At 48.5% G+C, this 12,966-nt stretch overlaps 2 protein-coding genes across 2 annotated transcripts in view; one reads left to right on the forward strand and one right to left on the reverse strand.

The window, feature by feature from the left end:
- The window catches only part of CDK5RAP1 (CDK5RAP1 mitochondrial tRNA methylthiotransferase), a 170,519-nt gene that overhangs the window by 53,904 nt on the left and 103,649 nt on the right, over positions 1 to 12,966 (forward strand). The gene's annotated exons all lie outside the window — the stretch shown is intronic.
- Positions 81 to 11,895, reverse strand: LOC107527800 (vomeromodulin-like). The gene is made up of 11 exons (XM_087819267.1): positions 11,649 to 11,895; positions 8,617 to 9,130; positions 8,210 to 8,314; positions 6,608 to 6,763; positions 5,615 to 5,699; positions 5,193 to 5,250; positions 4,374 to 4,447; positions 2,444 to 2,581; positions 1,516 to 1,638; positions 256 to 316; positions 81 to 106 (listed from the first exon to the last, which is right to left on the reverse strand). The coding sequence occupies exons 1-11, from the start codon at positions 11,890 to 11,892 to the stop codon at positions 81 to 83; spliced, it is 1,584 nt and encodes a 527-aa protein (XP_087675393.1). The 5' UTR covers positions 11,893 to 11,895.

Here is a 12,966-nt window from a genome sequence, read left to right on the forward strand (position 1 = left end):
TGTTGTATGAAGATGCCTGTGGGCTGGATTTCATCTGGGCCCGTAGAAGAAGCATTTTTGCATTGGTTTTCATTTTTTTTTCACGTCAGGATGCTGAAGCCCCTATCTAAAAACAAAGAGGCCCTTTTGCTCCAGACTGCGGTCTGATGGTACCGAGCTCACTGCCATGACACATCCTGTGGTGTGGCTTCACACCCTTGCACACTGCTTGTGACACTGACTCCTCTAGATATTCGTGTTATTAATTCCACATACCAATGATGGCAGATATAAATTTCGTCATGACTGCAGACATCACATTGTTTAGCTCGTCCATCTGGAAGAGACGGGAGGCACATTTTTATCAGGAAATCTGCTAGTCCCCCAGCTAGTCCTCACTTCAGGGGAAGCAGTCTTGGGCGCCTCTGTACATGGATGAGGCTATGTAGGGAGGTGGATTTCACTCTCTCTCAGACCTCTAATTCTTTGGGGATTTTCAAAGACCCTTCTGTAGGTTTCAATGCTTTAGGCAGCTCCCAACAAATGTTTATTGGGTTCTTGTTATGTTCCAGACACTGCTTTAAGCACAGATGTGAAACTATGTGCCCTCAGGACAAACACTGAATTCAGAACTGGGGAGGACTGGTGGTTGCTGAACGCTTCCTCTTTTGTGTCCTATCCAAGCTCCTCCCGGATTTGGCCCCCCTGCTGGTGCTCTAAGTACCCTCCTTCCTTTGCACTCCCCTCCTCCTCATGCCTATGATTCCATGCTGCCTACCCTTTGAACATTCTCACACGTCATAGGTAAATATTTTGAAAATTTAATCAACTTACAGAGTTAGGGGGTATCATGCTGTGTTCAAAGCTGTCAGGAAACAAAGTACAAAGAAAAATTATTTTCAAATAAAAAATGTTAACTAATTCTAAAACAGAGTTCAAGTATTAGCTCAGTTACTTATTAAAGTCTCTTATAAATTTTCAAATACAGAAAGAGCAAATTCAAGGTGAATGCAGCATGTAAGTAAAACTTTGTTCTGAGTTCCCTGTAATTATCCAAGTATTTCCCAAGGGTCTTGTCCGTGATTCTTCTCATGGGCTTTGACTAGGGTTCTTGGTATTGCTTCCTGTTTGACAGATGCCAAGAGGAGTTGCCATTACGGACAGTACCTTTCAATGTTGATGTTTGATACCAATTTGTCTTCTAAGATCTTGCATACATAGGAGACGAGTATCTTCTGCATTAATATAAAACGAACAAGTTAAAAATAATGCCTTGACCAGGCTACTCAGCTAATATGTCATATTGTGATATGACCAACAAGGTCAGAACTAGAGTGGAGACTACCTGATCTCAGGAGACAACCTGTTTATCTCCCCTGGCGGCCCAGCCCAGCGGCCTGGTTGATCCCCCTTGTCTTAGGGTTACCCAGGCACTTGGCCCCCACTGAACACTCCCCCCCCCCCCCCCCCCCCGTAACCTCTACTCCTAGTTCCTCCTCGCAACTGAATCCTGACTTCTTATTACTCAGCGCTCACCGTTTGCCCTTGGGCGAAGCTTTCATCATACTTATTCACGCCGACCCAGTAGGTGGCTTGGACTTTGTTGTCTGGCAGGCTGGAGTAGAGCACTTTGGTGATATACGCACTGAGGTTATTCATCTGTCACGAGGAAGTCGTCATTTAGAGTGTGGAGAGGGGAGGAAGGAGGGCTGTAGAATGCTGCACTGTGAAACACCCATGCTTCATTCCGTTCGCTTACTCAAATATGTGTTGATCCTGCAGTATGAGTTAGTCACCTAGCTGGGTGTTGACCTGTCGGATGTAACCACACAGGCAGAGTCTAATTCCAGATCTTGCCTTTTATATCATTTTCTTTCTTGGAAGGACACTGATACATATAACACGTAAAATGTTACTTTTCTATTACTTCTCATTCAGTTTAAAGCCCGTTTTGTTCTGTGCTCTAGTGGCAGACTGTGCTGTACTTGATTGTTTTGGGAGACTTTGTTAAGAATACGTTGTGCATTGCTTGAAGCAGAGCCTGGCACCTGGACAGTACTCGGTGATTATTACGTTGTCGTAACTACTGACTGCGTGTAGATAAACCCACTCCCTTGCTCAGGCTGTGACTGTTGGTAAGTTGCTTCTCTCATGCTGGTCATCTGCCACATGAGAGTAAGAACCCCCACTTCCCAGACCTGTTGTGAGGGCGAAATGCCATTATGTAAAGACAATGGGCACACAGAAGGCAGTCAGAAAGCATTTGTCCAGTGCCCTTGCTCTCTGCTTTCCCTGAAGTAAACATGGATTTACTTACACAATCACAGGGGAAAATATGTAACCCACTTCCTCATATTTGTCTCTCAAAGAATGTTCCAGAACCCATTTTTACTTTCACACACTTAGAGGTTGATAGGCTAGCAAAGAGGAGAGTGATCCCAGGGGCCACGTGGAAGAAGCTTACCTGGATGGAGCTCTCTTTGGCACTGAGAGTGATGATTTCCCTGAGCATTGTGCTAGACATAGTTACGGAGATGTTGGCATTGTTAGGATCTGGAGGAAGGGGACTTCTAGGCAGAAGGACTTTTCCATTAAAGGAGGCCTAGAGAGAGAAAAACAGAACATCATCGTGTCATCATATGACACGAACATGAATTTCAGTGCCTCTGGAGGCCCAGCTGAGAGGTTGAGGACTGAGGTGGCTCCAGGTGAGCACTGCAGTGGATGAGCATGAAGACGAACAGCAGACCTCCCAGCCTCTGTGTTGAGGGGCTGTGGGGAGTGGTAGGGCTTGTGGAGACTGGAGAGCAGGATGTCCCTGTAAAGGAGGAAGCACTGCCTTTTGTCAGCTGGTTAGCCCTGATACAGGGTCAGGCCCCAGACCTCTGATTTTCCAACAGAAGCCACACATCCTCATTTTTTCACGTAAATCCCCCCATTTAAGTTGCTTCAAGTAATGTGTGTGTGTATATGTATGCTTTCATACATAACTCATAGTTTCTACCTTTTTTTGTTTTTGTTTTGTTAATCCTCACTGGAGGATACTTCTTCCATTGATTTTTAGAGAGAGTGGAAGGGAGGGAGGGAGAGAGAAACAGAGAGGGGGAGAGAAACATTGATGTAAGAGGGACACATCTGTTGGTTGCCTCCCACATGTACCCCGGCCAGGACTGGGGATAGAACCTGCAACCCAGGTATATGCCCTTTGACCAGGAATTGAACCTTTGACCCTTTGGTGAGTGGGCCAATGCTTTAACCACTGAGCAACACCAGCCAGGGCAGTTCCTACTTGTTTTCACATATTCTTCCAACCTGAAAGGACCTCCTTGTCAAGCTCAAGACCCATCTTGTCTATGAAACCTTTTAATAGATATTCTGGCCTCCATTGAATAATTGCATTTCATAGGCATATTCTCCTCTGCTTATAAAATTCAAACTCCACATGGCAGGAAATTTGAAAAGTTCAGAGAAGTATGAAGAAGGGAAAAAGGATTGTGGGTGACATTACTGGTATTTCTCCTTTTTTTTTGGGTCATAACTAGTATCATTTTAATTTTACTTAAAAAAATTAACAGTACCTTCATAAGCATTTCTGTATATCATTACAATTTTTGAAAAATTTCTAATGATTTCAGTCCTGGCCAGTGTGGTTCAGTGGTTAGAGCATTGGCCCACTCACCAAAGGATTACGGGTTTGATTCCCGGTCAAGGGCATGTATTTGGGTTGTAGGTTGATCCCCAGTCCCAGTCAGGGTGCATGTGGGAGGCAATCTCTCACATCAATGTTTCTAACCCCCCGACTCTCTCTAAAAATCAATGGAAAAAATACCCTCAGGTGAGGATTAACAACAACAACAATTTCTAATGATCTCTTATTTGGCCCAACTATTTCCTTTTTGTTCCTTTCTAGGTTTTTCTGCTTTCCTCATTGTCAATATTTCTATTTCTTTGTCCTTAAATATATATGCACTTAGGATGTTTGTACAGATGGATTCCCAGAAGTGGAATTAAGTGGGTCAAAAACACCTTGCCTAAATTTCGCATCCCCAGGCGATGGAGATGGTGGGTGGAGCGAGTTGGCCCTTTTTGTTTTCTTGTGTATTTTCCATTGAGTGTCTAGACCTGTGCTTGCCACATCCTGCTGGTCAAAAATGGTTGCCATTGTTGGGATGCCTGCCAGGCATTGTACATTGGACCTCAATGGAAGCGAAAACATGGCTGACCCCCAAGGCAGATGCTCTGGGGTTGTGGGAGAAGCCCAGGAGATTCACCCCATGGTCAAGGTCTGAGAGGGGATGAAGGCTGGTTTGTCATGCCATTGGAGCATATTTTGTGAGGTCAAAGATGTTTCCAACTTCCCTGCGGAATTTATCCTAGTAAGAAAGAGCACTTACACAGTAGAAGATGGAAAGACCTCTTTCAGACAGCTGGAGGCTTTTAACTTCGTAGTTGAACAAGCCAGACGTAGCTGCAGGAGAGAGGAAAGAGAAAACATAGAGGGACCCGGCAGCTCCCCAACAGGTGTTGTGCCTTGGGTTGTCTGCCTGGCTCTGCCCTCCAGATGGGGGGCCCAGTGTGACACCTTCCTTTTCCTTGATCCCAGGCAAAAAGCTGGTGCCACACTGGCTTCTTTACATGAGTCCAGGAGGAAGCTGCAGGGAGGAAGGCGCTGTGAGAATGCAGCCCGGCCCCGATGTGCCAAAACCTCCAGGGGAGGGAAAGTCTTGCTGCCCAGTTCCCAGATTTTGTCTACTTTGCAACATGACAGATGTCACCAATTTCCTGCTTAGGCTGTCTTGATGGCAGCCACCTCACAAAGTCCTGTCATTCCCACACCTTGGATATATATGGAGACATTGGAGGGAATTTCTGCCTCTCAGCCTCCCTGGGGTGAGGGCCTGGGCCTGCTCCTTGCTCAGGCTCCATGCACATTTGTACTTTGCAGACCATCTTGGGCCTGGGGAGATCCTACTGAAACTCCTACAGGGCATTTTGTCCCGTTTATGGCCTGGATAGTGAGTCTCAGTAATTTGGAGAAGCAGGTAAGCTGCCACATTTCATGTGCTGAGGAGTTGGTTGGGTGCTTGGAGGTACTCAGGGTGCAGCTCAGCCCCTCCTCTTGTGTCTGTCACCCAACAGGATTCCTAAGGATGTGTGGGCATCTCCCTGCATTGAGCTGGGCGGCTCCAGGGAAGTGAGGTGTTTGTACTCACAGTTCTTGCATTCGGTGAAATCACTGAGATCAATGTCACATGATTTGGATTCTTTCATCTGTGAATTAACCACCAGTTAGCTTTGCAGAGGAAATGCAGCAGGCCGGCCTGTCTCCTCACCCTGCTTCCTCTTCCCCTTTTCCCCTGCCCTCCTTCCCTTCTCTCTCTTCTATTTCCTGGGCTTCTTTTTGGCAGAACTCATCCTGTCCCTCCCCAGCCTGGGGCATTGTCCTATCCTGCTGCTGAGGTCTTTTGTGCCAGAGGGCATGTTGCATCCCTTAGCCCCTGTACCCCTGAAGGCCAATGTGTCCTTCCCTCTTGTCTCCCAGCATCAGGCCATATCTGAGGAAAGGGCTTCTTCCTGCCTTCCCCCCAGCGACATAGTCTTTTTCGGTGGTGCCCTCCCCTTTCCTCTGACTTACTTCCTCTTTCATGCTAACTGTCAGCAGTTGAGGAATGATGTCATCCAAGGGCAGAGGGAGAGGGAGAGGCAAAGTATCTGTGACCCTGGGAAAGATACATGTGGAGAGCTGTGTGATTTTGCATTTCTGGATTTTGCCCAACATTGGAGATACCCCATCCATTGATGATACAGCTGCAGTGATGTCCTGCTGCTTAAAATTTGCAACCCCCTGAGCCCTTTCATCTTCAGTTAGAGTCATGAAGGGAGATGCAAGGATACCTGGGAAAATTATCAAAGCCAGACATCTGACCCAGCATCCCAGATGGAGGAGTTTATCCTTCAAACAGTGTGCACTTTGGTGAGCAGATGTGTGTGGGGCCTTAGTAATTGGAGTTGGGCACAAAGTTAATAATTGGAAAAAAACACTATTCTTTGATAAGGGACTGGTTAAGTAAATTATAGTGCATGTTCATAATGGAGTTCTAGGTAGATTTAACATAAGAAGAAGCTATTTTCTGATGCAACTAATTTCAGACACAGTTTTTGACGTGAAACAATTGGAGTGAAAAGGCGTCTATACTGTATGCCCATTTCAGTGTGTGTGTGTTCATGCATATTTGCTGGCAATGCAAATAATATCTCTGAAAGGCAGCAAAAGGGACTGGATTCATGGGTTACTTCCAGGGCATATATAGCCAGCTGGTGTACATGGGTGGGCAGGAGACTTCAATGTATGGCTTTCTGTATCTTTTGAATTTTGATCTAGGTGAATGCATTGCTATGCCAAAAACAAGAACAAAATTAAAAAGTGTGCTTAGTAGGTAGAAGCAGGCCAAGTGAGGGAAGGTTGTTCTCAAACATAATGGGCTGTTCTTAAGCAGAGACCCCTCTCTGGGCTCTGTTTATTGATCATTGAAACCACTAGGTTGGCTGAGCTAATCTGTGAGGGTCCCCCCCGTGTACCAGTGGGGACACCATTGACCCAGAAAGTGAGAAAAATGGTCTCACGTACGTCTTCACCAACTGAAGGTACACTTTCTTGGCCTTGATGTCTTTGTCCTGGACTTTGAGGCTGACGCATTGGGTGTCGTTTGTGGAAATATCAATTTTCAGAGTCACATCCGCACTCACTTGAAATCCCAGTAGGGTGATTACAGGTCCTGCTAGGCTGTGGAGAGCAAGATACAGGTGAAACCAGACCTGGCTGCAAGATGTTGCTCAGCCAAGGTGATAGGCTGTTTTGGAGTCAGCCTCATGATTTGTCCAGGTTATTGGAGAGAGGGAAAGTTTGGTGCTTTCCAATGAGCATGGCCCAAGGTTGACCATGCCCTGTACACAGGATTCAGAGGCTGGTTCATGGCAGGCATTCCATAGACCTTGTCAAGTCCCTGTGGTGACCAAACTTCAGGGAGTCTTTTTTTTGCTGGAGGCACCAGGCTACCTTGTAACTAGACACCCATTACAGGTTCACTATTGTGCCCAGCACCCCAGCTGTCTGTTGTGTGGGTGACAGCATAAGAAAACCCCCCATTTACCAGAGCCTGGCCATACTAACATCAGATGTTCTGGAGAAGATGAATGGCTCTTCCTACCAGTGCTAATGGGCTCTGGAGGCAGGATGCTGGATTCAAATGCTGTCACTGCCATATTTCAGCTGTGTGACTTTGAGCCAGGTTTATAAACCAGGTTACTGGTCTCAATTGGTTTTCTTTTCTTTTTTTTTCTTTTTGATTATTATTTTTTAAAAATTTATGTTTGTTTAAAATATTACAGATGTCCCTTTTTCTCCCCAATGACCCGTTCCACCCCGTCCCTCAACTGGTTTTCTAAACTTGAGACAGGACTGCTTTCTTGATGAGGTTGTCAGGAGGCTTCCAGAAGTGAGTGTGCCTCAGTTAAGTGCCTGGGTGGAGCTCAGTCAGTGAGAGGTATCAATGCTGTATGTGTTAGTCCAAGAAGTCCTCTGTCCCCAGTGTGGGTTCCTCCCCCTCTCACATCTTCCTGTGCGTCCTGGGCCTATAATCTGAACCTGTTCCTCCCCTACATGTTGACTGTCAGCGAGGACAGGGACCACTTTTAGTCTTCCCTCTGTGCCCAGCATGGCATCTGGTACAGAGGAGCGTTTATTAGCTACCTGTTGGGTGGATGGATGAACGTGTTTGTGTGTGCATGTTTAAAGTGGTAGCTTCCTGAGTGCTATTCAACATCTCTGTCTCCCCGAACTGCCTGGAATGGACAGTGTTTGTAAGAGTGGGCTGCTTCTCTTTGGAGAGTGCAGATTATTTGGAAGGTACATGTCCCATACTACCAGTGCAGTCAGTACCAGATACACTCTGCCTTTTCTCTCTGTTGGCCATCCGTATAAATGAGCATATTTGACAAGGAATCTGGGTTTCTGGCTTTGTTTACTCTGTTTGAGGATGGGGCTCCATGGGGTCATTGTCCCGCCTTGGTCCTCTGGGCTTGAGTAGAGGGGCACCTGAGCCTGGTGCCGAATTTGCCCCATCCTCAGACATCGTGCCTTACTCTGTGTTGTCCGTGCCTGGCCCTTGGACACTGGATATGAAGGGGCTGGTCTAGGGCACCTAGTTGACTGATTTGGAGACAGGCTCACCCTTTTCCACCTATGGAGACCTTAGTCGAGGCTTGGGCGAGGATCTCATCATCGTCTGTCATGGTCAACATCATGTCCTCCACAGTTGCTTTTTGAACCTCTAATCTGCAAAGTGACAGCATCAGGGTCAGTGCTGGCTCAATTAATCAGCCTGAGCAGCAGGAGAAATGCCGTTGAAGCAGCCAGTTAACAACCTCCCAAAGCTTCTGTTCCCCGGACTCCCCAGTGCCGTGCCCGCCCAGCTCCCTAAGCTCAGGAAATCCTTTCCTCTTTCCCCAAAGGGCACACTTTTAGCACAGAGCTGGAATATTGCTTTTGAAAACATGGTTGTCCCTTTTCCATGAACTTTAGTATCCCGAAACACCACTTTTCTCTGTGCCATACCTTCGGGCCGAGGAAGCACTTACCCTATCAAGAGATCTTTCACGTTAAGATTTCCCAGCAGGCCCGAGAGTGCATCATTGAGGCCACCAGGCACCACACTGTTCAGTACATTGTTGGCCGGCTCTGTGAGCTCGCCGACCGTGCTGAGCACACCACTTAGGGGGCGATTTGAGAGAGGGGTTAAGTCAGAGTCAGCTTTTTTCCCAGGATCCGTCTCTAGAGTGTTGGGTAGTAGGCTGCCCAGGGCCCCTTGGGCCAAGGGTAACAGGCTACTGACAGCACCAGTGGCTTTTGAGAGCGATGGCAATGGCAGTGGCAGCTTTGAGGACTTGCTGTTGCTCCCCTTGCCCAGGACACCACTAAGGCCACTACTAAGGCCACTGTCACCGAGGATATTGAGGGCGGAAGAGAGGTCTAACAGAGACAGCAGGTCCAAGTTGGACACTGTTTCTAACACGGTCCCAAGCACGCCAGCCAGATCCAATTCCTCACACATCAGCATCTTCTCAATCTTTGGGGGCAGGGTGGCGTTCAGATCTGAAAATGGTGAAGAGATACATTCCTCCATCAGCTGCCCAGCTGGTTCAGCCAGAGGAACCTTCCCAGCTGGAGAGCCAGCACCAACGAATTGTGGGGCACCGTATATCCTGCCTCCAGACACATCAATCCCTGCTTCTGCTCACCCTGAGGCTAGCCTGGAGACAGAGAAATAAACTAGTGCCTTGCTAAGAGGTAATATTCATTAGCACCTCCCTGAGGCTAGCCTGGTTTGAGTATGTTACTCCGAAGTGACTTAGACAGGGAATGAGCCCAGTAGCCTGGAAGTGAATATAACTAGGATCTGCCCCTTGAAATCCGAGTGTCCTGAGGCAGGGTCTTCTCTCTCCTGAGCCCCTGTCTCTGCAGCTGCCCATGGGTGCCTGAGAGAACCTACCGTGTGGGCCACTGGGTGCAGGAGGAAGTGAGTGATTGCCATTTGAAGTGCTGAGGAGGGCAGGAGGCAGCTGAGGGGAGAGCTGGTGGAGCTGGGAGCTCTGGAGTTTCTGTGCTCCATCTGGGTGAGCCTGTGCAAGTCCCTTCCCTTCTGTAGGCCTCCCTTTCCCTTGGGGGTCATGAGAGGTCCTGCCACCTTTGACTAGCTGCCTCTACTAGACGTCCTGCGGCAGCTCTCACTCCCCGCAGCACTGTTGTCATCAGGGTGGAGGGGGCGCTAACCATGGGTTTGCCTCCACACTGGAGAGAAGCAAGTGAAGGAGGACTGGGACCTCAGAAGATGGTGGGAAGGGAAGGAGGGTCAAGACCAAGTAGCAGAGCTGTGACGTCACAAGGGCCTTTCCTATCATGATGCTCTTGATGGCTGGAGGAAGGAACTCAGAAGGGCTGTCACATCTGGATGACTGTCAACCTTGGCTGCCTAGCATGCAGGTGAATTGGACTGAGGGACAAGATTCTTGGCCCAGTAGAGTAGCAGGAGAAAGAAGCCGGCTAGTACCAGCCCCTGCGAAGCTTCTAGGCCGTGGCTTTGGAGCCTTGCTGCTCTTCCCATGCCCAGGGCTCTGCAGTTGGAGGGCCTTTGCCTGTGTGGAGTGATGTGGATGCACCTCCATCCGGTGTATGCCCTAGAGAACCTCTTGCACGTGTGCACCTCAAGACCTGCACAAGAGCGTTTTGGCCAGCATTGCTCAGAGCAGCACACCGTTGGACAAAACACAGTTGATGTGTAAATCGTGGAGAATTTATCAGGAAGACTATGTCAGGGAAGTTGAATGGGCAAATATTTCTCATCAGAACATGGATGAATCACCTCAGAGACATAAGTATGAGAGACAATGCAAGCAGGCCGCCTTTGGGGAAACTTGATGACGTTTAGTGCAAATTTTCAGTTTGAGAAGGAGTAGCGTGTGTTGTAAAATATAAAGAATGGGGTGGGAAACGTTTTCAGGCCCAGGGCCCCTTCTGGAGGGGAGGGAGAGATGAGGGAAGGATGCGCAGCCCAGTAGGAGTCCTGGGCCTTCAGCACTGATTTTATTCCTAATGTAGATGTTGGGTACAAAGGTGTTTGCTGTGTATGTCTTGGTTGTTGTATGTTTGACAGTGAAGTTCGCCACCACCACCACCACCAGCACCACCAAATACTGCTTGATGTGTACACAGCTGTCCTTTGTACCACTGTCTGACCTTTTCTGTATATTTGGAGTATTTTGTAATAAGGCAGGATGGTCAGAAGAGCGGAGCACATGTTCCTAGAGGTAAAGCTGTGGTGGGTGAGCTGTGATCAGTAGGCAGGTGCCGAGTTTCTCCCTGTCCCCCTGTCCTGTCACACTGGGAGGCTGCCCCAGGCATGATGCGGGGCCAATAGGACATGGCCAATGTCTCCATGAGGACATTCCTGCTGGCCCGTGTTTGATGTTGAACCCTGTTCTCTGTCCTGCAATCCCTGACTCCTCTGCCTTTGGGCCCTGGGGGACTGCAGGAGGATGAAAGTCCACATCTCCTTGAGCAGGAAGCTGAGGCCCAGGGAGTGGGCGATAGAGGAGCTTGGGGAGCAGGAATCTGGTCAGTCAGGGGGTTTGCAGCTGGACCAAGATTTCTTATTTTCTGGCTCTTGGTCAAGCAGATTGATGCTTTAAGCACCCATAGGTGCCTGGGCTGAGCTCTGGCGCCCAGCATTGAGAAGCTGTGAGACTTCCTAGCAGTGTTCAGGTGCTAAGAGACATATAAAAGGCAGGCTTTTTTATGGAGAGGTTGCTGGATCCAAGAGCTCCCTTCTCCAAGCTTGCTTTGCCATGTCCTACCCAATGTGGGGACTGTGGACAAGCAGCCTCAGCACCATCTTGATCCTATTAGAAAACCAGTACAACTGTGGTTCTGCTACAGCAGAATGCCTGGGAGCAGGCCTCAGGCAGATGCTTTGCTAATAAGCTTCCGAGGTGATTCTGATACCTCCTCCTCTTTGAGAACCACTTGTTAAAAAGGTTTAAGTAGTGTTGGAAATGAGAAGCGCACGTGAGGTAGTGAAAGTCAAAGGTGTGTACGTGAAATAGTTCTTACTTACAGTCATCGAGTTTGCTGCTAGACAGGAAATACTTGGCCACTGGGGAACAGCTAGGATTTGGAGTCCCAGGTAGATTTTTTATGGATGCAGAGCCTTGTGGAGGTGGGGGATATCTGCGGAACTGTACAGGTTGTAGAAGGGGTCGTTTGACAGGTAGTGTTCCCAGCAGTGAAGGTGGGGTCAGCAGGTCAAGTGCTTCTACTTGGACAGCCAGTGTGATGGCCAGAGCCCAGAGGGTTAGCATCTTGGTGGCTGATATCTGCAAAGGAGGACTTTGTTAGACACCACATTCCCAGTGGACAGTAGGGCTGCCAGTGTGTTTGCACATATAAGATCCTAACACCTATAGAAGGGTGCCATGCACATTGCAGATATCCTAGCATGAATAGTGTATTCAAGGGGCCTGTTCCAGCACATGGCAGTCACTATCTCGATAAGGGCCTCTTTTCACTTCTATTTCACCTTTGCATCAGGGTGTCTATGGGCTGGTGGCAACCTTTGAGTACAGGCCTCACCCTTCCTGTAGGCCTTACCTGTAGGGTCCCACATCCTCTTGCCAGTCTTCTTGACTCAAACATCCTTGGAGTGCTCTGAGTCAGCATGTGAGGAGCTGGAGAGTTTTGAATGCTCCGGCTACAAATGTTATCTCTGCAGTGGTGGTCAAAGTCAGGTAATGTATAGCAGTGGCTTTGTTGGTGTGAGCTTAGCAAGTGCCATTGCTTTTTGGAGTATAAGCGGATATCAGCTGCTTAAAACTGTCTGCATAACCGTGAGGGGGAGGCCTGTGTGCTCGTTACCCAGATGGTGAGGTCTGCACTACAGAGCAGGCAGTTGCGCTTGCAGTGCCCGTTGTCCGGCCCCTGGTAGTTCTCATGGTCAGGACTAAGCCACCCAGTCAGTCAGTTCCAGCCTTGGCATTCTTCAGCATTCTGAGATTGAGTGTCCTGGCATTTTACCTCAGTGTGCAGAGGCCAGAGCCATCTCCCTGTGGGGCCATCTCAGGGCTACTCTGTCTTTTGAGGCCCATTGTTCTGTTTTGGGAGAGCACAGGCGTGGTTCGATGGTGGCATTAGCCAGTTCCCACCATTGCATTAGTATTCAGAACACAGGGGTCTGTCTCCCTGTGTGGAGGTAACCAGGCCTTCTGCTTTCTGTGGTCCCTTCTGTGTGCAGGACAATGGGTGGTCCCACTGACCACTGGCCATGTGGCCTCTTTCTCTTGGCTGGGGTTGAGCAGCCATAACTGATGGGACTGTATAAATGTTGAGTCTGAGCTCTACCTCTGTTGGTTGGGACGTGTCCATACATATATACAACT

The sequence above is a fragment of the Miniopterus natalensis genome, chromosome 7 (assembly GCF_054644295.1).
Source record: "Miniopterus natalensis isolate mMinNat1 chromosome 7, mMinNat1.hap1, whole genome shotgun sequence".
Classification (NCBI taxonomy): Eukaryota; Metazoa; Chordata; class Mammalia; order Chiroptera; family Miniopteridae; genus Miniopterus; species Miniopterus natalensis.